The 26870-nt window shown below is 41.0% G+C and overlaps 1 protein-coding gene across 1 annotated transcript in view; it reads right to left on the reverse strand.

The window, feature by feature from the left end:
* RGS17 (regulator of G protein signaling 17) overlaps positions 1-26870 on the reverse strand; it is a gene marked incomplete at its 3' end in the record, with an annotated part of 60375 nt that overhangs the window by 27435 nt on the left and 6070 nt on the right. Inside the window, exon 2 of the mRNA XM_083348125.1 lies at positions 1181-1324. Coding sequence (XP_083204251.1) covers positions 1181-1299 — 119 coding nt within the window. The 5' untranslated portion in view covers positions 1300-1324. The remainder of the gene's footprint in view (positions 1-1180; positions 1325-26870) is intronic.

Raw genomic sequence — 26870 nt, forward strand, 5'->3', positions numbered from 1 at the left:
CTGCCAGGGCTCTGAGCTGATTTTTGGCAGAGCTCTTTCAAAACTGGGCTGAGAGCTGTATAAAATTAGGCTGGAAGCTGCAGCCTACCAGTCCCAGTGCTACAGCGCAAAGACATTTTGAAAATGGAATTTCACAGAGAGAAGGTTATGTCAGCTGTATGGAACCTCTCGGCAAGTGAAGAAGCTGTATAAATTCATACAGCCTTGTTGATGTCGCTGGACTCTTTCACACGCATATAAATCTTGTTACATTAAAGTTTTATATGCTTTAGTGACAGGCACCCTGGACATACTGGAAATATCACATGATTATCTGAGGTTATTTTAAAAACAGAAAATAAACACTGATTTCAGCCTCAGATATCCAGAGCTGGTGATTCTTTTAGGAAGAGCTGAGTAGCAACAATTTTCCTGGCCCCATCCCCATTAAAATGATGGCTTTTTGCCAGTTGAAGGCTCTCAGTGGAATTTGAATGTTTCCAGACTATAAATATATTCTGTAGGTTATTCATCAAATTATTAAATAATAAACAGGACAATCCTGCTCATATTTGCCTTTCATTCAACACACACTGGCTTTTGCTCTGTTCCTCCTCATTCCCTCACCCAACCCCACCTGCACCCCAAGAATTGGAATCATCTCAAAAATCAGAAAACTTAGCATACGTTTCCCAAGCTAGATCCAAAGTTTCTCCCCTTCTTTGTGAGAACTCAGTGGGAGTTATCAGATAATTATTTTAATGAAGACTTGGCACTATTAAGAAGATCATGGAAGGAAGACTGATCAAATACCCCAGGTTTTAAGGCACCTCATAAGCAATCTAATTTTTGACACAATAACAATTGATAAAGCCAGGTTATATACAAAGTGTGAAAACACCCAAACGAAGCCTCCTTTTCTCAGGTATGAATGTATTCTTGGAGGTAGCAATGTTATTACCTGGACTGCCAGCTAAATGCATTTTTGAAATCACACAAAGGTCACAAGGAACAAAAACCTAAGGGAAACATGGGCATTTTTCACAACAAATCAGCACCAAATGAACACTTGTTGTGCAATGTCTTTATCTGCAGAACATCCCTGTCCCCTCCCCACAATTAGCTTCTGCATCAGGCAACTGATGGTTTGGAGACGTCATATACCTATAGAAATGGTACTCAAGAGATGTGCATGACATACCATGAACAGCTGCAACAACAGCACCAGCAGAAGCAACACGTGTTGTTGGCCCTTTGGTTTCCAGGAGCTTGAGACACAGCCGACGTTCCTTCATTTTGGGACTGTTGCCTTTTTCTCATTTCAGCTACTTCAGCACCCCTGTGGCTACAAGAATGTAGACATAACAGAACATCAAGGGAATGCAGCTAAACACATCACAACAGCTCAGACCCACCTTCAAGATCAAAACTACAGACACCATCAACCACAACAGAATTTAAGAAACTTAACAGGAGCCCAATTTAATCTCGGTAGTTTTGCTGTGCTTAATTAATAAAGTAGCATTTCCTTTGGCAAAAAACAGGAGGGGAAATGGCAGGGTAGTAATCATGAGGAACCTCTGTTCTTTCAGGAAATGTTCAGGTAACCAAAAGACTTTCCTTTCTCTTCAAATGGTTTTGTGTCTATGGGGAAATAAGACCTGGCAGCATTCATCTACCCACTGGACAGTTTTACCTCCTTCCCAATTAAAATTTTTCCCCTCCAGACCAAGAGAGCAAAAATTCAGGTTTAAGGACATTCTACTCCACCTATGAAGTGCTTGGAAGATGGTTCCTTCCTCACCAAAATAATTACTTTGTGTGGGTGTTGGATGGAGAAGCAAAGGGATGACATGATAAACTTTCTTGCCTGCCCAGATGTTTCTGAAGAGCAGGGCTGGGATAGGCAAGGTGGTTCTTCACAGAGATCATGGACTTCAGCTCTAATCAGCCCACCCAAAGGCAAGGAGTTGTGAGAACAGAAAGACCCAACTGCCTCTTGTTGGCCCAGAGGCAGTGAGATTAGGCTTTGAGATTCAAACTGCAGAACTTAACTAAAATCTTTCCCAGGTCCTTTCTTATTATTCAATATTCATTTAGCTTCAGGAGCTCTTTTTCTTATTCATAATCTCCAAAGTGCATCTCACAGTTTATGTAACACTAGGTAACATTTAAGACAAAGTGATAAAACTATTGTAGCATTTTGCATTTTCTGTTCAGAAAAAGAATTGTCGTGGAGACACTCAGATGTAGGTATTGTTTACATGAAATCTGACAAAGAGCAACAGAAAACTATAATATCTAGGTAATACAGATTATTTTGTTGTTGTTAGTTGCAAAGTTGTGTCTGACCCATCACGACCCCATGGACAATGTTCCTCCAGGCCTTCCTGTCCTCTACCATCTTCTGGAGTCCATTTAAGCTCACGCCTATTGCTTCAGTGACTCCATCCAGCCACCTCATTCTCTGTCGTCCCCTTCTTCTCTTGCTCTCAACCTTTCCTAGCATTAGGCTCTTCTCCAGTGAGTCCTTCCTTCTCATTAGATGGCCAAAGTATTTGTGTTTCAACTTCAGGATCTGGCCTTCTAAAGAGCAGTCAGGGTTGATCTCCTCTAGGACTGACCGGTTTGATCGCCTTGCAGTCCAAGGGACTCGCAGGAGTCTTCTCCAGCACCATAGTTCAAAGGCCTCAATTCTTTGGTGCTCAGCCTTTCTAATGGTCCAACTTTCACAGCCATACATTGCAATTGGGAAGACCATAGCCTTGACTATATGCACTTTTGTTAGCAGGGTGATGTCTCTGCTTTTTAGTGTGCTTCTACAGATTATAGTATTATACAATTCAGCTTTATACCATACGTAATGAGATGCATGCTACCATCTAGGAACTCTATTCTGCCAGATCCTTGGCTATGTCATTGTTACTATTATTACAGGCAGAATATGATCTTTGTTCAGATTCTGGTGGTCTGTATATGTAGCAGCTGGATGATGCACAGGTCTGTATAATGAAGGTAACATTGTTTAATGTTAAGGATCCCTGCTGCCTCCCCCATTACCAAATTATGGGAGCAAGATTCTCCAGTCTGAAAGAAAAAACTCTGCAATTTTTCAGTATCCTTTAGAGCAGACATGTCAAACACAAGGCCCGGGGGCCAGATCCGGCTCATGAAGTGGTTTCATGCGGCCCGCGAAGCCATCCTGGAAACAGTGAGGGAACGGCCCCCACTGCCTTGGCCCTGGCCCAGAGACCCTCCTTCTGCCAGAGACCCTCAGATCTGTCCCACTCCTGCCCAGGCCCCCATAGGCACCCTTCATGCGAACGATGTAGAGCTGACCACGCCCACCCAGTAGGCCACACCCACCCAGGCCACACCCACCCGGCCCCCTGAGGGCAACCGCAATGCTGATGCGGCCCTCAATGAAATTGAGTTTGACACCCCTGATTTAGAGATATCCATAATAGTTAAACTGAGTTAAAACTAGTGTTCTCTTAATTGGTTTCAGTAGAAATCTGTCAATAACTGTACTCAATATATCATGCTATGCTTTTCCTTTCTTCCTGTCTGGTCCTACATATATGTCTTCAATATTTAAAGAAACAGGAAGACCATATTTAGAAGACCAAATGTGTTACTTGGTGTTTGGAGCCTAAGCAAATTTAATGATGATTTTAAAAACCCATCAAGGATAGATGGATGAATTGATAAAACAATTTCCTATAGTTTGTATCCATATGTGCTTATGCCCCAAAATATATCCTATTGATTTCAGTAGTCTAAGTCTTTATATGAGTTCTATTTTAGATGCATAGAGTCCAAAGAATAGATCAAGTATTTATGGGCAATGTATTGATAGTGAAACAACCAAATATTTCTATTTCTCAGAGAAGCACAATTGCACATATCATTTATTCCAGCAATATCCTCCATTAGTTGCCACTAATATTGGTATTGTCATTTCTACTTAGAGAAGCAATCAATCAGCTCAGCCACTGATGGACACCATTAAGCAGAAGCAAGTTAGAGAAATGTTATTATTAATTTCATTTATAGTCCAAGATTGTTCTGTGGTCCTTTATAATTAAACAGCAAGCTGCCCTATGAAGCACAGTTCACTCTAAACTGCATAGAAGCTGCCCAGAAGCCTGCTGCCATATTTAGGAATAATTAATTTCCACATACCGCATTCTGCCCTAAAAGTAATTAGCATGGAACGATCCCTGTGGCCTTGAAACAATGTCATGAAATAGAATCTTGACAGATATAAGACTGCCACCAGCACAGTTAACCTATATATTCACATACGCTCCACCCTCCTCATTAACACTCACAATTCCATGACTAGGCAAAGTGTAAAGAATGTAGCCAGGACCAGTTCTACAATTAGACAGAGTATGGCAATTGTCTCAGATAACACTTGCTGAGAAGCAATAAACCCTTTCTCCCCGAAGACAAAATTGTGCACGCCACAAAGTCTGTCCTGTCCATTCCATTATACAAATGAATTGTTGTCTTGGGGGCAAGGGAGATGCCTTTTATTACTAAAGCTGAATTAGGATTAGATCATAATCCTGCTTATTTCTCTGACACAAGCAGCAAAATGTCTTGAGATGATCATGATTTTGGCTGAAAAAATCTGGTTCTGCCGCCTTATTGATTAAATTCTTTATTAAAACTGAAAACAGAACAATGGTCAACAGGTTAAAATTGAAAGCAAGGCAATTCAGAATGGATATTAGGATGTATTTCCTAACAAAGCAGATAAGAAGAGTTGTGGCTTATCCCTCAATTCCTCTATTGAGCAGGTATTGGATTAAATAGTAGTAGACTTAAATACCACTTCACAGTGCTTTACAGCTCTCTCAAAGTGGTTTGCAGAGTCAGCATATTGCCCCCAACAGTCTGGGTCCTCATTTTACTGACTTCGGAAGGATGGAAGGCTGGTAAGGCTTGAGCTGGTAAGGCTTGAACTCTGGCTGTGAGCAGTGAGTTAGCCTGTAGTACTACATTCTAACCACTGCATCACTACCACAGCTCTTGGTATATGGTATATGCCTAAATGACATATACGATCCCCTTCATAAATCCTATGATTCTATGACTTTCTGAGTCAGGATAGACAACCTATTTCAGGTAATTTAAATTACAACTCTTATAAATTCCAATAGTCAGGAACTATGCAAGTGGCATCTAAAACATCCTGGTCTATACACTTCCATTTCTTACAGCCAGGGCCCATAATTCCTTTTACAGAAAACTATGATATGGCCTGACCTGTATTTTGATTATAACATCTTCATACCAGAAACAGCATCAATTACACCCATGGAAACAGGAAAAAAAACACAAATGAAGGCAAAAAACCCAGAGAAAATTCAGCTTGAATATTGATTTGATTTGAAAAATAAATCTGATTTGATTCAGATGTTCATACCAAACCGTCAGCTTAGGTTGATTTAATTCAGATTTCCAAACTAATTAGAAAAAGGCATTGTTGTTGCATATACAAAATTATCTGAATTGATTCAAAGGAATTTTATTGGATTATTCAGATCAACTATCCAATTCATTTTGGAAACTTTTCCTTGACAGAATAACCTTTAAAATCTGTTGGGTTTTCAGTTTTTGCTTCTGCTTCCTTCTCTTTTTATATTTCTTTCTTTATATTTCTTTTATGTTTCATTTAACCCAAAGGTACTTTTTTCAGGAGGCAACTGGACTTCTTCTGTTTCTTTTGAAGACGTTTCGCTTCTCATCCAAGAAGCTTCTTCAGCTCTGACTAGATGGTGGAGAGTGGAAGGATTTATATTGCTTGCAGACAGATATAATATAAATATACATTCATGGGCAAGTGCACATTAGAATAAAATAATCATTCTTATTATTTATGGAGTCTTTAACTTAAATTAATTGACACATTCCAGTGTACATTTATTTGCTCTTTTTCTTATTTGGAAAATAAACATTGAGATGAGTGCTGCAAACAAGAAAGGACTCTGATTTCATCATCTTTTGAACTAATGTATGTGAAGGAGAATAGGATTTGTATAACTGTTCACAGACTAAAGATCTATGATCTTTTCAGTACAAAGTTTTCAGAAAACAATATGTCAAAAGAAAGCATCATAGATGGCTCTGAGCAAGTTACATACTTGTTACTGTGATTGATCTCAGCTTACTTTTAACACCATCAAAAAAGAATATGCTACCCAGATGTCATGCTGCACCAAACTGGAATAAGTACAAAAAAAAGAGATTTTCTTAAGTTAGGGAATAAGAGCAACCTTACAGGCATGATACAAGAAAATGAAGCTGATGTCTGCTCTCCTTATTTTCCCCACTTCAAAAAAGGTTTTTATTTTATTGTGAACCATTTTTTGTGATTGAAGAGTATGAACTCCTATATGCACATTGATATACTTATTTCAAAACAACAATTTACCAGAATAATTTCCCCTTATCCCACAGTATCTCTCTCAATAGATAGATAGATAGATAGATAGATAGATAGATAGATATAGATATATAGATATAGATCTCTCTCTCTCTCTCTCTCTCTCTCTCTCTCTCTCTCTCTCTCTCTCTCTCTCTCTCTCTCTCTATCATCTATCTATCTATATTAGATAGATAAATAGATGCTTTGTGTGTGTGTGTGTGTATAATTTAGTGAGATAATGTATAATTGTGTGTGTATAATTTAGTAAGGTAAGGAGGGTACATGGTGTCCCTAGCCACAATGATTGATGGACCACCTGTGAATCTAAAAATATGCATTTTTAGCATTTCTAAAGAAGGGGTGGCCTATAAGCTTCGGCACTCCAAGCTAGTGGCATGCACCCTTTGGCTAAAGCCAGCCCAATGCCTACCCACATCTACATAAACATTTTTGTGAGTTCATTGGGGTTCACTCTGAACAAATGATTCAGAATCAGCATCTTAAAATCAACATCTAGCCTCAGTGATTTATATTCATCAAAAGACACAAGGCAGAAAGATTTTTCAAGTCAAGAAAACATAGTAAGATAAATACATAGTAAATAGCTCCCAAAGCCATAGTGACTCAAAGCCATACAGTACAAGCAGGTAGAAGCAAGCAGTCACAGGTTTGTTTCAGTAGCCATCAACTTGGGTTTATGATTGCTAGGATTGTCCTCACTACACCTCAGTGCTCAGCTTCCAAATTCCTTTTACATCTAGATACTCTGATGATTCCTAGAAATTACAATATGTCTTTTATAATTCTTTCCAATTTTTGGCAAATGCTTCAGGATGCATCAACACTGTCTTTCTCTGGACAGTGTACTAGAATATCCAATAACTTTTTTCCCCCAGACCTAAGCAGAAGCCCGTTAAGGATTAACGTAAAGAATAACAGTAAGAATAGCTGTAGAATTGGAGGAAGCCGATTTGATCTAGTGGTTAAACTGCTGGATTAGAATCTGGGAGATTGTTAATTTTAGTTCTGCCTTTGGCATAAAAGCCAGCTGGGTGAATATATGCCAGTCTCTCTCTATGCCCTAAGAAGATAATAGAATAGAATAGAATAGAATAGAATAGAATAGAATAGAATAGAATAGAATAGAATAGAATAGAATAGAATAGAATAGAATAGAATAGAATAGAATAGAGCTGGAAGGGACCTTGGAGGTCTTCTAGTCCAGCCCCCTGCTCAAGCAGAAGAACCTATACCATCACAGACAGGTGAATGTCTAGTCTCCTCTTAAAAATCTCCAGTGATGGAGTGCCCACGATTTCTGGGAACAAGCTGTTCCACTGGTTGATTGTCCTCACTGTCAGGAAGTTTTTCCTTAATTCCAGGTTGCTTCTCTCTTTGATCAGTTTCCAACCATTGTTTCTTGTCCTTCCATTTGGTGCTTTGGTGAATAACATGATCCCCTCTGCCTTGTGGCAGCCCCTCAGATACTGGAACACTGCTATCATGTCTCCCCTATTTCTTCTTTCCTTTAGACTCTCCAAACCCAAGTCCCGTTGCCATTCTTCGTATGTTACTGGTGAACTATTTACTAAGGAAACAGCAGGAACCTGTCCCTATAGTCATCAGGAATCAGAGTTGACTTGATAGATCATAACAACAACAACCAAAATGCAGCTACATTAAATTGTAAGGAAAGTAGTGTAAATCCATTGCTTTGAAAGAGAGTATAATTCAGTGAAAAGGCCTCAGGTTCAGTCCCTGGTGTTTCCACTTATAAAGCATCAAGTAATAAAATATTGAGTAATAAGTGGCAGATCAAGCTGAGCTAGCTGAATTAATACTAAATTGACAGTGTTACACCTTTGCGAGCAACTAGGTTGAGCATAAATACAACGAGAAAGAGAATCTTTTGTTTTTAACCTACATTTAAAGTCCTAGAAAATCTAGCTCAGCAACAAATAAAACTACAATCAACCCTGATAGCTGGAGCAATCTAATAACCCTTATATCAAGGGAGCAAATGGCTAGAAAGAAGGGGAAAGGAAACACCATTCTGGCACTCTGAAAGAAATGAGGAATTTGCTGCAATCACAGAGGCAAGATGACTGATAATTTATTTGTCTTACTAATAAACAGGCCATACCTTTCATTGTGACAAGAGGCAGAGCTACCGTGTCTATAATTTTCTTCCAATCAAAGCTCGGGCCATTTTTTTCCCCAAGCATCCATGGTTGCCAACCCTTTGATTAGTTGCTTGACATACATTTCACAAAACAACCTGTCTTTGTGACGGGCAAGATCTTTTTGAACGACAGGGCACCTGCTTTTTCTTTAAAGCACTTTGTTTCACAAAAAGGTTATTGCCAATAACTACACCCTTGACATTTCCAAAATAATGATAATAATTAATTTCTGAAAATGCTATCTTTAGGATTGGGACAAATATTTCAGTCTGCTTTCCAGGTTAGTTTTCTTTTTCTGTCACTGTCTGTGTTATAGTAAAGAGTAGGAAGAGAGAAGAGCAAGGTAAAAGGAGATCAGGTCTAGATCCAATGAAACTTAGACAAGGGAGGACTGTGTAGCCCTCTTCACATCATTAAGGAAGTGGAGGGCCAGTGTTCCAGGAGACTGAAGAAAACCGAGGAAGGAGCAAAGTTGAACTTCAGAGTTTTAAGAAGATACAAAAAGATATGGAGTTGTAGGTGCAAAAGCATGCATGCAGACCTAGGTATATGGAAAGCATATAGATTGAGGGGCCTGATCCTGTTGTGATTCAGGGTCAGCCTGTGGGTTCGGCAGTTGGGTCGGACGACTCAGAGAAGGAGGAGGAGGGGGGTGTTGAAGAGCTTGCTGATGATGGCCTTGAGGCTCCGCAGAGCCCTCAGCCGGGCCCCTCCCACCTGGTCACGACGGAAACCCAGCTGTGTGAGCCTGACAGCGTGGATGAAGATGACCCACAGCTGGCCCTGTTCAAGGACGCCCGACGCAGGAGGCAGTCAATCAGGAGTAAACAGAGGAAGGCAATGGGGCACCTTGGAAGGAGGCAGAGAGAGGCCACGCCCTGAACTGTATTTAAGGGGAATGTGTGGGAGGGCTGGTTTGCTGAAGGCAACCGCTTGGATAGTTCCTGTTTCATAGCTCCTGTTTCATGGTTGGTGTCTTGTCTTGCTCTGTTTTATGTTAATAAATTTGGCAGGCTTTATTCCAGCCTCTTGCCGTTTGTAAAGGGGTTGTCCCTGCTTTTGCTGCAGGGCCGGTAGCAGGCTGGTACAGAACAGATCCAACCATGCCTGACCAAGCCGGGAAGACTGGCTGGGAAAAGTAAAGAAAGAGGCTAGCTTAGCAAAGAAGAGTCAGGTTTTTTTTTAAAAAAAAGTACAGGAAGGTTACTGAAGAGAAAGGGGGCAAAGCTTTAAAGTGAGAGAAAGATTACTCATAAAACAGACAGCTTAAGAAGATAAAAAGGAAGATAGGAAACAAAGCATTCTGGATTGACATAAATGTTAGTTGTAAGAGATAAAATGTACAATGTGTCCTGCCTGCCACTGTGTACCCTGTTTGTGTATCTCTCCTGTTGTTTGGGTTCAGGGAAGGTAGATTGTCAAGCAAGTTCCACCAACAAAAAGGTATCCTTATTTTTATTTTTTATTTAATTCCATTTATATCCCGCCCTTCTCCGAAGACTCAGGGCGGCTTACAAGCTTAGCAGTAGCCTTCATTCTATGTATATGCCTGCTTATTAGGGCTTTCACACACACCCCAAGCAGCATTATTACAAAGTCAGCTTAATTGCCCCCAACAATCTGGGTCCTCATTTTACCTACCTCAGAAGGATGGAAGGCTGAGTCAACCTTGAGCCTGGTGGGATGCGAACCTGCACTAATTGCAGGCAGCTGGTGTTACTTAAGGAGGCATCCTTGAGGAACATTAGTGTGTGGCTTGAGATTACACCAGACAGCATGGATTTGGATTATGGTCAGAGAACAACAGGCACAAGAGGTATCAAAATAAGCCAAGAAGAAGGGAGGAAAGAACTCCTTGTAGATCTGTATGCTTATAGCTTCTGATTTCATAGGTTTATCCCACAGTTCTGAGTTTTTTGTCAAGTTACTGTATATGTTTCCTGGTTGGCTAATCCAAATGACCAAATGATGATGGAAAGAAACCCTCCAAATTAGAAATCCTAACTTGTGTAGGATGATGGGAGCATGCTTGGAGCAAAATAAGCTGTGGTTGTGCTTATGATATACTGGCCACCTTGTGCCAAAAGCTACCGGTTATCAACAGCAGGACATTGTAGGAGATAACCAGGCTGAATTCAAGGGAAGGGTTAAAATGCATCAAAGTCATGACCCCCTGGGTGCTCGCAAGAGATCTAAGTCCAGCCCACCTTGAATGTCTGTCTTATCTCCCGCTCATTTCCCTTGACTGTTAGTTGGTCAGATTCTTGCAGAGAGCTTAAGCTTGCAATAAATCTTTATACTCATTTGAACTGCCTGAATCTCCTGATTTCCCCTGCACTTGACAGAAATGCTGCATATCACATTGCTGTGGCTAAGGTAGTAAAGTAAGCTAGTTTACTTCTTTCTCCATCTTACTGCAAAACATTTTGCTTACTGTGTAGGTCAGTAAGTACAGACTCATCTAGGGTGACTCCAGTATGAAAACCCAAAAATAGGTTGAATGCAGTGATGACAATTTGCATAGAAAATATATGTGCTAGGACAAAAATTGGTAGACTCAAGAATGGCTATGAGATAAAAGAATGAGGATAGAATAAAATTCTGAAAGAAGTATAAGTAGTCTTTTACCCCTTATCTCTTGATTACCACTTCTCTTTTTTTGCACTTTGTATAATATTGCTTATTTCCAAGAGGTAATGATGTGATAGATTATGTGTACAGTTTTTTCCTGTTTAATTTGCTACTGTTTTGTATAAAGGTAAAGGTAAAGGTAAAGGTTCCCCCGCACATGCGTGCTAGTCGTTTCCGACTCTAGGGGCCGGTGCTCATCTCCGTTTCAAAGCCGAAGAGCCAGCGCTTATCCAAGGACGTCTCCGTGGTCATGTGGCCAGCATGACTAGACGCCAAAGGCGCACGGAACGCTGTTACCTTCCCACCGTAGTGGTCCCCATTTTTCTACTTGCATTTTTACGTGCTTTCGAACTGCTAGGTTGGCAGCCTGTTTTGTATAGGCTGAGCCAATTTTAACATTCATCACAGAAATGTAATATCTCCAAGTTTGATATAACTGATATTTTAAAAACAGTTGACATTTCATTGCCAAATTTAACTGTTGGAAATATTTAGTGCTAAATTTTTCTGATTTTGATATCCACATGAAAGAACAGTGATATGCAAACACACCTGTCTATGCAATCTCTCTCTTTTTTCAATCTTTTTCGGACATGATGAAAATTTAGCTTGGTGACAATTTCACGGGACAATTGTCCTCATTTCAATTAAACAAAATGGGGGAGGTAACTGGGTCTAATCAGCTATTGTTCCTTGTCTTGTCCATTTCTTTAATGCAGTGTTTCTCAACCATGGCAATTTTAACATGTCTGGACTTCACCTCCCAGAATTCCCTGGCCAGCAAGGCTAGCCGGGGAATTCTGGGAGGTGAAGTCCACGCATCTTAAAAGTTGCTAAGGTTGAGAAACACTGCTCTGCTGTGTTCACTTTCAATGGTTCCAAAATAATGTATTTTGCTTTTATTTAAAATCAAGCTTCATGATCATCTGCATGCCAGGCAGGCAAGGATGTCAATTTGGGTGCATATCTGCTTACGTACCTGACAAAGGTTATGTGCTGTGGATGAGTAATAACTTATTTCTGTTGTGAAACGTGATCCAGACTCCAGTATGGAGCTCTCATTTACCTATTGGCACTACATTCTGTTCAGTGGCGTGTACATTCCAAGCGGAACTCTGTCTCGATTCAACATTCTAACACTAAAGACCACAAAAGTTCACTTCCTTTCCTCTCTGAAGTTCATCCTTGTGCAAATAGTTTTCACAGCTTTTTCCAAACAATTTTTTTTTGGCGGGGGGGGGGGGAAATCCATGAAACAAGGAGAGTGGAAGGGAGTTTGTGGGAAGGTAAAGGGGAAGACATTGTTCCCTCCTTCTTTGCCTAGCCATAGCTTAGGATTCTGAAAACACTGTGTCCCAGGTCTTCATGACTTAATTATCATTTGCAGAAAGGTCAGTTGATAATCACAAGAAGAAGAAAATGGTCCTTTGTGAATTAGGTTGACCAGAAGGTCGGCAGTTTGGCGGGTCAAATCCCGAGTGCCGCATAGCAGAGTGAGCGCCTGTTACTCGTCCCAGCTTCTGCCAACCTAGCAGTTCAAAAGCATGTAAAAAATGCAAGTAGAAAAATAGGGACCACTACGGTGGGAAGGTAACAGCGTTCCGTGCGCCTTTGGCGTCTAGTCATGCCAGCTACATGACCACAGAGACGTCCTCGGACAAGCGCTGGCTCTTCGGCTTTGAAACGGAGATGAGCACCGGCCCCTAGAGTCGGAAACGACAAGCACGCATGTGCGGGGGAACCTTTACCTTTACCTTTTAACTTTGTAGAAGATTAGAACTAGAACCCATTCCCCCGATAATACAAATCATGAGCTGCAACTTTCTTCGTGTCCACAAACACCAAACAGTGCAGCTGACTCTAAAGAAATGGAAAATGATCTGATACATAAGACAAGAAAAGAAAACAACAATGAATAATTGGCATTTTTGACCACATCTATGTGCTTATATGCACTTCTACCAACATGAAGGAATGCAGTTGCTGAATTATTTCCCCCTACTTCAAAAGGTGTCTAGTTTTGAATAATATGTTTCAAGATAATTTTACAAGCATATATTCCTTTCTCTTTCTAAGGTAGTACAATTAATTCTATTAATATTGAAGAATGCAATGAAATTCTCATTAAAGGATTTATATTCAAGTTTGGATAAAATTAATCTGGCATGTTAGAAGTAAACCATCTAAAAACACACTAGAAAATGCTAAAAATATTTGCATTTTTCAAGCATTCTTAGAATACTTAAAGGTAAACTTAGATATACTGTATTAGGAATAAACTGAGATTTATTTCTTAGCTATAGCTAAAGCTGTAGAATTCTCACTTTTACTTCATGGAATTAAGGAAAATATTTCAGTAAACATTACATATTTTCAAGGAAAAATGGAAGGGAGGGAGATTTGGGAAGGCAGGAAGGAAGGAAGGAAGGAAGGAAGGAAGGAAAGAAGGAAGGAAGGAAGGAAGGAAGGAAGGAAGGTTGTTTCCAGAATAGAGATTCCTAAATTCCAATTTTGATTTTGTTACTGTGGTTTGATTTTTGCTTCCATTGAAAATACAGTTACGTTGGAAATTTACTTTTGTATCTGTGGGTTTCAAAATAGACATTAAGTTTTCTGTCTCTCTTTGAAAGTCATGATATAGCAATGTGCCAGAGATGCTCACAACAATTATGTTTCCATTATCTAGAGCACGGGTGTCAAACTTGCCACGTCCCGTGATGTGTCATGACGTATGGTGACTTTTTTTGCATTGCTGGAGCTGAGGTGGGCGCAGCCTCCATATGATGCAACCAGCCTGCGGGCTGGCAGTTTGAGACCCCTGATCTAGAGGTATTCTATGTAGGTCTGTAAGATTAGGCAAGATAGTCAACAAAAATTAGCATATCATTTTAAAAACATCTCCCCCAGGAAAGTTCAGACCGAAAAAGCAAACATAAATTATACAAGTCATTCTTTGGGCTACTAAAAACATTGGACATTGTATCTTACTGGAATTTAGGTTACTTTAAATATTCTCCCTAAGCAACAGACAACTTGCAACATAATACCAAATCCCAGGGGATATCTAATAATATACAAACTTGATTATTAATAGCTTTCCCAGCATTTTTTCTATATGAACTGAAATTCAGTTCAGTGAAATTCAATGCCCAGTACAAGTGTAGTCTTTAGAAAATGTTCAAAGGACAAATGAAAGATAGGCTTTCAATGTACCACATTATCAATTCCTGTCTGTCTATCTGTCTGTCTGTCTGTCTGTCTGTCTCTCTCTCTCTCTCTCTCTCTCTCCAGCATTTATCAACCAACAATCTATCAACTATTATAAAAAAGAAATGTCATTGAAACAGGGTTGATCCATAATTAGATAAGCAGAATGCTTTTCATATTTTGATCTCCTACAAAAACTCTACCGTGGTAACTAAGAAGACTAGTCTGGCCCATTGCAAGAATGGACAATATGCAACAGAATATGGCCAAAGAAACTTAACAAAACAGGGGAAAGATGGTAGACTACTAAGTGTAAAAACTGTGAAATAACTATATTGCATAATACTACAGATTTATTTTTTAAGTATAAAGTGTCTGTTTATCTTTAAAATAAGATGTAAATAGGTCTCACTCAGTGCTATGAATTATAGCATTTACTGCAATTCTATCTTGCCATTATTTCACATTCAAACTTAATTGAGAACGTTCTCAGACTGAATGGTTGGGCTATGCACAGAATATAAAAGAGATGGTTTGTAAGGCACTTCAGGGTGAAAAAGCATTTCTTGTTGAAGCATTAAAACAGGAATGTCCTTTGCAAGGCTCACCAGCTGCTCTGAAAGCTGTCCGCAGTGCCTCTACACGAGTGTGCATGCAGAGACACTATTTCCACTGGACTGCTAGCAAAATAAAGTGCTTGTGCAACGCCATGAAAGGGCTTTTGAAGCAAACATGCAACTACTCTCTCCCTTCTAAGAGAGGGGCATTATCTGCAGTAACATACGGTACTTTGTACAGCATCTTTGCCCAGCTTTACTGAACAGAAACAGAAAGTTAATAAGTCAGGCAACATGTGCAGATCACAGCTTCTGGACTTCTTTCCAGTCCTTTAAGGTAAAGGTAAAGGTTCCCCCGCACATGCATGCTAGTCGTTTCCAACTCTAGGGGCCGGTGCTCATCTCCGTTTCAAAGCCAAAGAGCCAGCGCTTGTCCGAGGATGTCTCCGTGGTCATGTGGCCGGCATGACTAAATGCCAAAGGCTCACGGAACGCTGTTACCTTCCCACCGTAGTGGTCCCTATTTTTCTACTTGCATTTTTATGTGCTTTTGAACTGCTAGGTTGGCAGAAGCTGGGATGAGTAATAGGCACTCACTCTGTTATGCAGCACTTGAGATTCAGCCCGCCAAACTGCCGACCTTCTGATTGACAAGCTCAGCATCCTAACCCACTGAGCCACCGCGTCCCACACTTCCAGTCCTTTAATAATAGCTTTGATGGGGAGGATAGAGGAGGCTTTGAATGGAGGAATTAGTATCATTTTATTGTGCTGCCCAAGTGCCTTTCCCATTGGAATGCATGGGGGGTGTATTTCTGGATTTGTTTTTTCCTCTGTTACCCCCATTTTAAAACTTGAATTGTTCTTCCCCACCTTTCCACCTTATGCCACATTTGTTAAGTTTTCAGAGTGTTTTTGTGCTGACAGAGATCTGATTTACCCCACCCCACACCTTTTTATAATTTCAACATTCTGTTGGCTTGGAAAGAATAAACAACGTGAGGAAAGCAGGCACAATACAGCTGCTGGAATTCTTCCCAGTTGCTTTATCGCAGCAATAGCCAAAGCGAGGATCTTCTTTGGAACAAAGGAAAGTGTTGGGTGTGTTATTGCTTTCCCCTTGTGCTGCGCGCATGTTTTTGAGTGAAGTGGGAAGCACAGAGTGGGATGCAGGTGCTTTGCTCTGGGTCACATGACCAGGAGGGAAAAGAGAGGTGAGCTTAGAATGTGTGTCTTTGACATTCTGAACTGTTGTCCAATTGTCTCTCCCATTGTCGTGAACAATAAACCTAACAGATCAGAAGGAGAAAAATACACAGAAAAAGTTCTGTGTTTTGAAGAATTCTGCACTGAGTTGCGAAAGGTGAAAAGTTAATCTCTAGAAAGGCTGCTTAATACAAGGGACACTAATAAAGGGAATATTTGTAGCTCAGGGTTGATATGAGGGGCCCTTGGTGCTCTCTGAGCTTGCTTGTTTTCTTGCAGATGTTTCATTACCTAGTTTAGGTATTAACATCAAGCTGATGTTACCTAGTTTGGGATACTTCCTGTTTGTGCACTGGGTGTGATTAGGTGACTGCTTCCTGCTGAATAATCTGGATATTTCCTATGAACAGGTTAGTCCTGGAGTCAACAAAAAAGTATGCCAACACAGTTTGCACTGACCTCATGACTGAGCCTTATTGTGCCTTACCAATGAGGCCTGTCAAGGATGACATTCTTGAAGTTTTTATTTTTTTTAATTAAATTTATATGCCACCCATCTTACTGTTACAGAGACTCTGGGTGGCTTATAGCATAATAAAAGAATAATACAAAAGAATTAAAAATTAAGAAAGATTTAACTCATGGCTAAAACACAAGAGGACAGGCAACGTTGGAATGGAGATGGGCAGTTTTAATTTGGGACTACCTGAGGACAGGGATACTATATTTCCCTACTTTCCTGCACCAACTCTCAAACAACTACAGTTAGAAAAAAGCAAGTACCAATCATTTTCTAGAATTTATGTAGAGTAATGTTGGGGAACTCTGGGTATTTTTTGGCACATTGTATGCCATACTGATTAGGCAGGTGAGTCTCTTCTCTTCTCTTCTCTTCTCTTTTCTTCTCTTCTCTTCTTTTCTCTTCTCTTCTCTTCTCCTCTCCTCTCCTCTCCCCTTCCCTTCCCTCCCCCTTCTCATAGGACTACCAATCTCCTGAGATTAAAATTCAAACAAAAATGCTCCCTTTTCATCTTCCTTAATAATCAGAATCAATTCTAATTCTTTATGTCAGAATGTAATAGTTCACTGATAATCAGCAGGGATCTGGTATCACCTTCTCAGTAACAAATTTTATTAAAAGAAAAAATTAGCAACATCTCCTTGGATGCAAGTCTCATGGGGCTTATAGTCTTGTAAAGGATTGGTGCCAAATGTTGCAAGTTTGGAACCACATCTTTAAGTTGAGAGAACCTTTTCTCTTTAGGAAAATGTTTTTCCCTCCTCCCCAGCCCTGTTGTCCCTCTGTCTTCCCCTTTATTCTCTGCTTCATATCTCTACCATGCAAATAGCTTTGCAGTGGAAAGCTTACTTAACCAAGATAGGAGTTGTGTCAGTCTTCTGCTTTATCCCAGGTTTCTCCTACACCTCACCAATCAAATTAACCTTTTGCTGTTTTGGTACATTGATTTCCTAGGAAATCAATAGTCTTTGTCATGTCCACCTCTATATGTATCCATCCATCTGTCCATCCATCCATCCTTTCTAGCAGGTTTACTAACCTAGGATTCTAGTCTTTTTTTGCACCTGGAAACCAAATGGTCACAAAAGACAATTTTTTTTATTTTATTTATTTATTTATTTATTTAATTGAATTTCTATACCGCCCTTCTCCCGAAGGACTAAACAGACAGCAGACTAAAGCATCTAATGAGATATGCAGCAGATCTCAGTCCGACTGTGTCATTGACCGTATCATCAATGAAGCATCATAAACTGTCAAATTGCAAGGTTTCAATCGGAGAAAAGAAACAAAAACAGTTTAGAAAACTTTAATCTACTTCTGCAGTGATTTGAAGAAGAGATGGAGGATATGTCACTTAAATCAGTTACCAACATGCCTCTGTATTAATGTAAACAGGATAAAAAGATGAGCCCGCAGATGGGAAGTGGAATATAAGTAGGTCTGGGTTCACTGAACCAGCAAACAAGGAGAGATAACAGCAGTTTGCTCGGGATGAATCCCTAGCAAATTTCCCCACCAGGTCAATAATCAGAAAGCTGACTAACACAAGATCCTGAGAAAGTACAATGAGAAGAAAAACATATTTTTTTTGTTGGTAGCATCCTAAGAAGAAAACATGAATGGATAGACATCTACACCTGTGTCCTGCAATGCTCAAAATAGGTTTGCCATTGCAGCCCTTTCCATAAATATAAAATGACTGGAACAGTGAGAGGACCACACTTCAGTTGATCAGAAAGGGTGGCATATTCAACAAGAGGAGTTTCAACAAGAGAAAGGGAAGTGACCCTCCATAAGAAAGATAAATAGAGGCTCAGCTGAACAGTGTTATCTGAAAGACTGTCTCTTCCCGATTACATCAACCCAACCCACCACAGCATGGAGGCAGGGAATGTTGTGGATCCCCTCCGCTAAGGTGGTACACCAGGTGGGACCCAGAAGAAGGGCCTTCTCCATAGTGGCTCCCTCCCTTTGGAAAGCATTCCTGCAGAGATTAGACTGGCCCCCATTTTGATAAAACTTTTGCTAGGCTCCATTTTGCCAATGGGCCTGGGGAACCTCGAGTAGGATCAAGTGGCTTCATTGCTTGTTGTCGCTGGCAGGTGGTGGTGGGTATTGTTTTTACTCTTTTTATATTGTGATTTTTTATTATTATTTGAAAGCCACCTAGAATCACTGAAAGTGAGTGGGTGGCCACATACTATTTATAAATAAATAAATAACCACCAGACGTAGGAGGTGTAGAAGTTATTCTGCATTGTTAGAACTCAAGAGACAGGCTTTGCAGATCAAACTGGCTTTGAGTTTTCAGAGAATAGGCACTGCAGAACAGAAAGACAGATAGCAGAACGCTAGGGCATCCCAGAGAGAATGATGCTGTGCCCCAGTGTTTCTCAACCTTGCCAACTTTAAGATGGGTGGACTTCAACTTTGAGTTGAAGTCCACCCATCTTCAGACTGCTGAAGTTGAGGAACACTGCTGTACCCCGTAAGAAAATTAAAAAGGAACCATGGCCATTGGTGATTCATTACCAGGAGGAATTGAAGCAAACATATACCAACTGAACCCATCAATTCAGAAGATGAGTTGTCTACAAGAGCAAGGATCAAGGACACGACAGAACAGCTTTCAAGGCTTACAAAATCTGTTGCCAACTGTCCATTCCTACTCATACATGGGGGGAACAAATTACACATCAAAGAATGGTGATAACTGTAATATCACAGAATAAACATTTCAGAAGGAAGCTTGAGGCCCCAGGGCTTAGGAAGTATGCTGGTACATCCTTCCAGTCTATGGATTAAGATCAAAAAGGAAATGAATATTGCCAGTCAGTGAGTCTCTATGCAGATTGTGTTCCTGGGAAGCATTCAAATATAGCAAGATGTCACTTGTTTCACTGGACCTGTTTTTAATACTAGATTTTATTTTTAATGTTATTTAGGCAAGATTGTAAAAGAAACTAAATTTGGATACTTTGTAATACTCACAATCCTTGTTTTAAACACATATCCCCCTCAGCAGTTGTTGATTATTCATAGTTGCAATTATGAAAATGAAGTATTTTTAAACATGTAGCCAAAACATAACAGCTAAGATTGAAATTTGGGGAATAGAAGCACTTACATTCAGGAAATGTGTTACAAAAGAGTTTTGTGAGACAGAGACAAGACAATGAAAAGAAACGGGATAGGTGGGCTAAACATGCAATTAAAGAGAAAACGATCATTATAAAAGTATGAATAACATCTATTCAGTAATAAGTGGATATAGGGATGGTGTCCAAATTTATTTTCCTGGCACCGAAGTAGTGGTAAGTACATTTATTGAAAAGACTTACGACATCACTGAATACAGAAGGGGTCAGGGTTGCTGGCAATGTGATGAAACACATCTAATGTTCTCACTGATCTGCAGTTCACACCCGAGACAGCCAGGGCAATCTATGCATGTGGCCCTCAACCTAATTTATGAAGGTCAGGGGATCCCAAATTGAGAGAAAGGTGGAGGAGGAAAAAAAAATACATAGGCTTGAGATTCCCAAAAAAGTCTGAGCTAAAGGAAAGAGGAAGGAAGCTGTCTGAAGGCAATGAAAGGAAGGGAAAATGGGGAGGATGGGATTCAAAGAAGGAGTAATGGAAAAAAAAGAAAGCCATCTGCAAATCATCCATCCAGACATGTTGAAAGTACTGGCTAATATTTATGTAAATTGAAAACTGACATATCAGATTGGAAAGGCTGGGTTATTTAATTCTGTTGGAGGGTTGTGCAGGAGGGTAGCCTAAGATGTGCAGGAGGGTAGCCTAAGATACCCACCATCGATTCCTATTGGCTTTCCGTATGGCACTTTTATGATTCAAAAGGAAAAGAAAATACTATGGCAGGAGGAAGATATCACCAGATATGTGTATAATGTGGTGACAAGCTGTTTTGAAAGGGTAGTTATGAATTGAGTACTTATCAAGTAATTATTAAGAGATGTCCAAGAAGAAAATGTCCCATTCTGGGTTTGCTCATTATTTGCATTGATGATTTGAACTCGGGGCTAAAGAAATGTGCTCGTCAAAGTAATACACCCAATAAATATGATGGGTTGCCTTTATTTCTGACCTTAGAATTGGGTTCATAATTATCCCACAAAAAGGAGGGAGGGAGGGAGGGAAGGATGAATTTTCAGTCACATCAGTTCCAAACTTTCACAATAAAAATGGTAGCTTTAATTTTTAAACCTTTCTGTCTCTTTCCAAGGATCCTTGCAATGGATTCCTTCTCCCTTATATTGTTCTGTACCAGCCTGCTACCGGCCCTGCAGAAAAGGCAGGGACAACCCCTTTACAACCGGCAAGAGGCTGGAATTACGCCTGCCAAATTTATAGCTACAAAAACAAACAAGACACGAACCAAGAAACAGGAGCTTTAAGAAACATGAACCATCCGAGCGGTTGCCTTCAGCCAACCAGCCCTCCCAGACATTCCCCTTATATAGAGTTCAGGGCGTGGCTTCTCTCTGCCTCCTTCCGAGAAGCCCCATTGCCTTCCTCTGTTTACTCCTAATTGACTGCCTCCTGCGTCGGGCGTCCTTGAACAGGGCCAGCTGTGGGTCATCTTCATCCACACTGTCAGGCTCACACAGCTGGGTCTCCGTGGTGACCAAGTGGGAGGGGCCTGGCTGAGGGCTATCATCAGCAAGATCTTCAACCCCCTCAGCAAGGTCTTCAACACCCCCCTCCTCCTCTGAGTCGTCCGACCCAAGTGCTGAACCCACAGGCTGACCCTGAATCACAACATATATGTGTGGTGGGGTTCGGTTCAGTTAAGCTTATCAACCCTACAGGGATGTCCATTGTGACCCGAACAAGTATGTTCTTCTACATCCCAAAATATAAAACTGCTATTTATGTGGCTATTGAATATCTACCAAATACTGTGTATATGAACTGCTCTGAACAATCTACAGTTATATCACACCAAGTATGATTACCAGGATTGGAAACCACTTACAAAATGGGTAATCAGAATCATGTTAAACAGAAGCTTTGAAATAACATGCATTCTTTCTCTGCAAGCAATTCTCGTCTCGTACAGAATTCTATCATTTCTGCCTGAAATTATCCTGTTACTGAAATGAAGTCAAACAACTGATTTCTACCCCTCCCAAAGGGACTATATAACATGAGAACTAAATGAATGGAACTAAACATACCACTTTGCAAATGGTAATTAGCGGAGAACAGTACTATGCAGTGAACGAAGGAGGTCAGCACCAGTCCAATGTCTGCAGTGTGAAGCCTTTATCATCTTTCTTCAAAGAAAAATGTGCACTAGATGAACAGCTCCTGAGTCCGAAAGGCATGATTACTGTAAAATCTCTCAAATCCTGAGTTTTTCATTCACTCTGGATTCTTCTGTCAATTTTATCCTGACTGTATCAATAAATCTAAATGCAGTCTATATCTTAGGCTGATGTTAAGGAAAATCTGTCCCAGCATAGAAGCAATGGATGGAGATTAATCAAGGAGAGAACCAACCTAGAACTAAGGAGAAATTTCCTGACAGAACAATTAATCTATGGAACAATTTGCCTCCAGAATTGTGGGTGTTCCAACAATGGAGATTTTAAAGAAGAAACCGGACAACCAGCATGGCTGGCTCAGGAATTCTGGGAGTTGAAGTCCATGAGTCATAAAAGAGCCAAGGTTGCCTACCCCTGGTACAGGGTTTCCTGCTTAAGCAGGGGGTTGGACTAGAAGACCTCCAAGGACCCTTCCAACTCTGTTATTCTGTCACTTTATGGCTGAGGTTTTGGATTTCCCATTGAAAGGTGCAGAAGGTTGTTTTAAGGATAGCATCATAACTTGGGTTTGTAATTTCTGAGTTAAACCAGGCCATCATTTGGTTGCCTCAGCAAGATGCTGCCTTTATCTACTGTATGCTACATATAAAAGCAATTGGATTGGCAGCCAAATACTTGCTAGAACTAAGTAGTCCAGTTTAGGAAGGCCAGACTAAGTTATGCAACATATTTGGCTAAGGGAAACAATAGAAAAGCTATGACATATGCTCCCCGGGAGGAGATGATTTCTATATTCTCCTTTGTGATATGGATCTGAGCATTGATACATCCAAACAAATGCATAAAGACCCTGAAAAATGTAACACTCTGGTGAACCATATTAAGAACTTCGAAGTGCAGGTTTCCAGCCCATTATTATATAATTCCAAGAGAAAATACAGCAAAAAAAGAGGAATGAAAGAGGAATGATTAAAAACAATATATATTGCAAGACCACATTGCTATGATTTTTTTTTAAAAATCAATTTCTTAAGAGTAAATAGCTTGATCTTTTAAAACAATCCCTTTTTTGTCGCGCCCCGCAGGCTCGACACTCACTGGCACCACGTCTTCATGCCCACGCCTCTACCCGTGCCGCACCTCGCTCCAACGTTCTCGGCCAGAGACGGGCCGCTCCTGCACCAGAACGGCAGCAGCGGCAGCAACGGGATGCAGCTGGGAGCTGCGTGCGTGCGCACGCCGCGTCGGCGAGGGCCTCGGTGGCGCGCGCACACGCCCAACAGCCTGGTCGTTTCCTCCCGGTGACGGCGGCGGACTCGTGGAGCCCTGGGCCCGTGCCAGCCGTGGGACTGACTGCCGGGGCACCGGAGGACCCGGAACTTTGGCCTGGACCCCATCAGCTGTTGGGTGCGAGGCAAGGGGTTGCGGCCTGTGCCCGGGCCAGCACGGCTGGAGTAGCGGCAGCGGCGCGGAGCAGGGACCTGTGGCGGGGTGGGGCGACGCCCGAGGAGCTGGGCCAGGAGGTGCCGGGTCTGGGGAGGGGTGCGTGGGTGGATCCTGATGGTGGGGGAGTAGAGGGGTGTGGGGAAACTTACCTGGGGGGTGGAGGGTGCCGGGTGCCGGGGCAGGACATGAAAGGAAGTTTCTGGGAGGGACGTTTGTTAAATAGGGGATGGGCGGATGTGGGTGCGGTCGGGTGGGCCGTGGGCGTGTACATGCAACATGTATTTAACAGCATTGGCTGCGGGTAGCAGCCAATGCTGGCTTTGTTTCCTTTGGAGGTTGTTTGCTTCTTGACAATAAACTGTTCCTGAGAACTCGACACTTGTCTCGGTTGCTTGATTTTCCTGCTCTCCGGACGAGGCCTGAGAGAAAGCCAGCGTTATTATATGCCACTTCTGCAAACGCCAGAATGTCCACCCAGTTGGTTTGTTGGTAAGACACATAGCATCTCAAATAACGCTCAATGGCAGCATTGGCCCGTTCTGCCGCGCCGTTCGTGCTAGGGTGGTACGCCATGCTGGCCCGGGCACAGGCCGCAACCACTGAACCTGTGTTTTAATATCAGCTCTGACAATTTTCCAGAACATACAAGTATATAAGAAGCCCACATAATACCTGAACAGAACTTTGCAGCCTAATGGGTAGGTGATATTTTATTGTGCAATCCAAACCCAAAAGATCATGGATGTAGCCAGAATGACTTTGCTAATAGCCAGAATGGAAGAGGCATGTCCACGCTCACATTAGCCTTTCAACAGAAATTGGTAGGTAGCCAAAGATTTTGAAGATTGTAGGCACACCCAGAATTGTGTTGGGAAAGACAGTGTTTTAAAATTGGATAGAGCTAACAATTAAGAGTGGGCTGAAAGGAGACAAAGGCTGCATCACGAGAATGTGTCCTCTAAAAACTGTTAGAGGACCATTTCTAAACTGTGATTCGGGACATCCGAATGTCTTTGTAGCACAATGCATGATGATTGAAAAAGAAAGAAAAAAATAACATTTTCCATTTAATTAGCTGTAAAAATATAAAAAGCCCAGGCAAGGCCTATTTATTCCATTAGTCTCTTTCCCATAAAGGCCAACCAGTGACAGAGGGAAACTTACAAACAGGACATGGCTGCAGTAGCATCCTTCTCATTAAGTCCTTCAGCCACTGACATTGATTCTGAGAAAGAGTATGTATCCTGACCAGGAGCTGCTAATTGTCATATAGACTTGGAAACATGCTTCTGTTCCACTTCCTAGAAAATATTAATGGTTTTCAAGTTCAGGTCAAAAAAAACCATCCTTGTTACTAGCTTTTCGTTCTTGACAACCTCCTGATTTTACCATTTAACTAAAGTAGATAGCAAAAAGAAGAAGTAAACCAAATCTAAGTGCAATATCCTTAGCTCGGCAGGTCACAACCTGGAAAGGCCTGCTTTAAGTCAAACATAACAAGAAAAGGCAGGTAAGTGGGCACTATTTTTCTCCTAGGAATTGAGAAAAGTGGAAAAAGGAGGCTAATGCACTCCACAGAAGGTGCAGCTGCAATTTCATACTGCTGATCATTATTTGGACAATGACAGGTCCATGGAACCAGACAATTGCATGTAAAAACGTACTTTTCTTTTATGATTTCCATAATATATCAAAAAACATTTGCAACTTGAACTTTGGCGCCATTTCAGTAAAAGCAAATTTCTCCAACCTGCATCCTTTTTGTATTTATTTGGGATGCTTTGTGTGATTTCCCCTATGTTAATGAGTAGCAACAGATAAAAATGCTCTTCTTATTAAAAAAAAAAGACTGAAATGTTGAATTCAGCGTTTAGCACAAATGTTTGTGCTGGTGTAATAGAACCCGACCAATGCTGTCTGGGCTGAGAAAGCTTACCTTTAGGGCAGGGGTCTCCAACCTTGGCAACTTTAAGACGTGTGGACTTCAACTCCCAGAATTCTGGGAGTTGAAGTCCACACGTCTTAAAGTTGCCAAGGTTGAGGACCCCCGTTTTGGAGAACATCAGAGTTGTAAAATAACCAAAGGCAAACACTTTTGTACTGCTGCCAAGGAAACTACTTGGTCCCTTCATGAAGGTACCAGGAAATTTGTTCAACCTGAAGAGGCTTAACTTACTTTTTGGCAAAGTGTAAACAAAATTAGAAACCGCAAATCTTAGCAATGTCTTTTCCCACTGTTCTTATTGATGTTGCCTGCGTGGCACAGACAAGATGCTTGGATGATTCATTAGAAATGTCCAGAATCTTAATGTATGCATCACTGCTATCATTCAACAAAGCCTAGATTCTGCTAAACAGGCATAAGATAGCTTGATACTATGGGAAACATACAGATTCAACTAGAAACAATGGCTGAGCCACCTTCCTATAAAATTTTATTATGGGAATTCCATCCTCAGGCTCCTGCTGCGTTTCTCAAAACAATGAAAGTGTCACACTATCAACTGCAAATTCTGCTCATTTTGGACATGCCTTCAGCAAAAGAGACATGCTCACATCACAACTGAGCAATGCTGTCTTAATTAAGACTGACCTGTCTGTCACCCTCTCTTCTGACCTGAGGATGCCATTGTCCCAAGTTCACAGGCATATCTGCAGAGCCGATGCCATTAACTTGGACTCAGCTGAAAGGTATGTCAAGGGATTATCTATCACGTGGGTAAAGTCAATCCTTCTGCTAAGACAACTATCAAATGAATAGGATATTCTGCTAGCAACAAGTCAAATCACACATCGTTGTGAACAAATGCATCAACCTAGAATTTGCTTAGCTAATAATGTTTCGCACTGGAAGTGTAAAGGTTTAAATCATTTCACCCAATGTGCAGTACAAAGATCTTAACCTGAACCAAGAATATACTCAGGTTATGGTCAATGACAATATAAACTCTCTAAACTGTTCATTGTGAAGTGAGGTATAGTATGCAGACAAAATTGGAGATCAGCCTCAAAACTTCATTGGTTCCAAGGCAAACATCATGCTACAGGGGGCTGCTGAGCAACTACGGGTGGGTTATCAAAGCACTGCTATCTGCCTTTGCGACATCTCATGTGAAGTCAAAAGACACTGACCTCAGATTCCTCCCAATTACTGACAATCAGCCACTGCTACTTAACCAGCATGATTCACATTGCCATGGCTCTCATACACATGATACACATAGGACACCCCAAAGCCAGAATACAAAGAGGATTTAATTCAGGTGCAAGACTTGGTTGCTTTCCAGGAAAATATTACAACCACAGATGTAATACAGAAATGTATACAGGAAAATTCCTTTTGCTATCATGGAAAAAAACATAGAAGTGTATGGAGTGACAAGGTGTCTAGCATGGATAAACAGT

Source organism: Vipera ursinii (assembly GCF_947247035.1).
Source record: "Vipera ursinii genome assembly, chromosome: 1".
Taxonomy (NCBI): Eukaryota; Metazoa; Chordata; class Lepidosauria; order Squamata; family Viperidae; genus Vipera; species Vipera ursinii.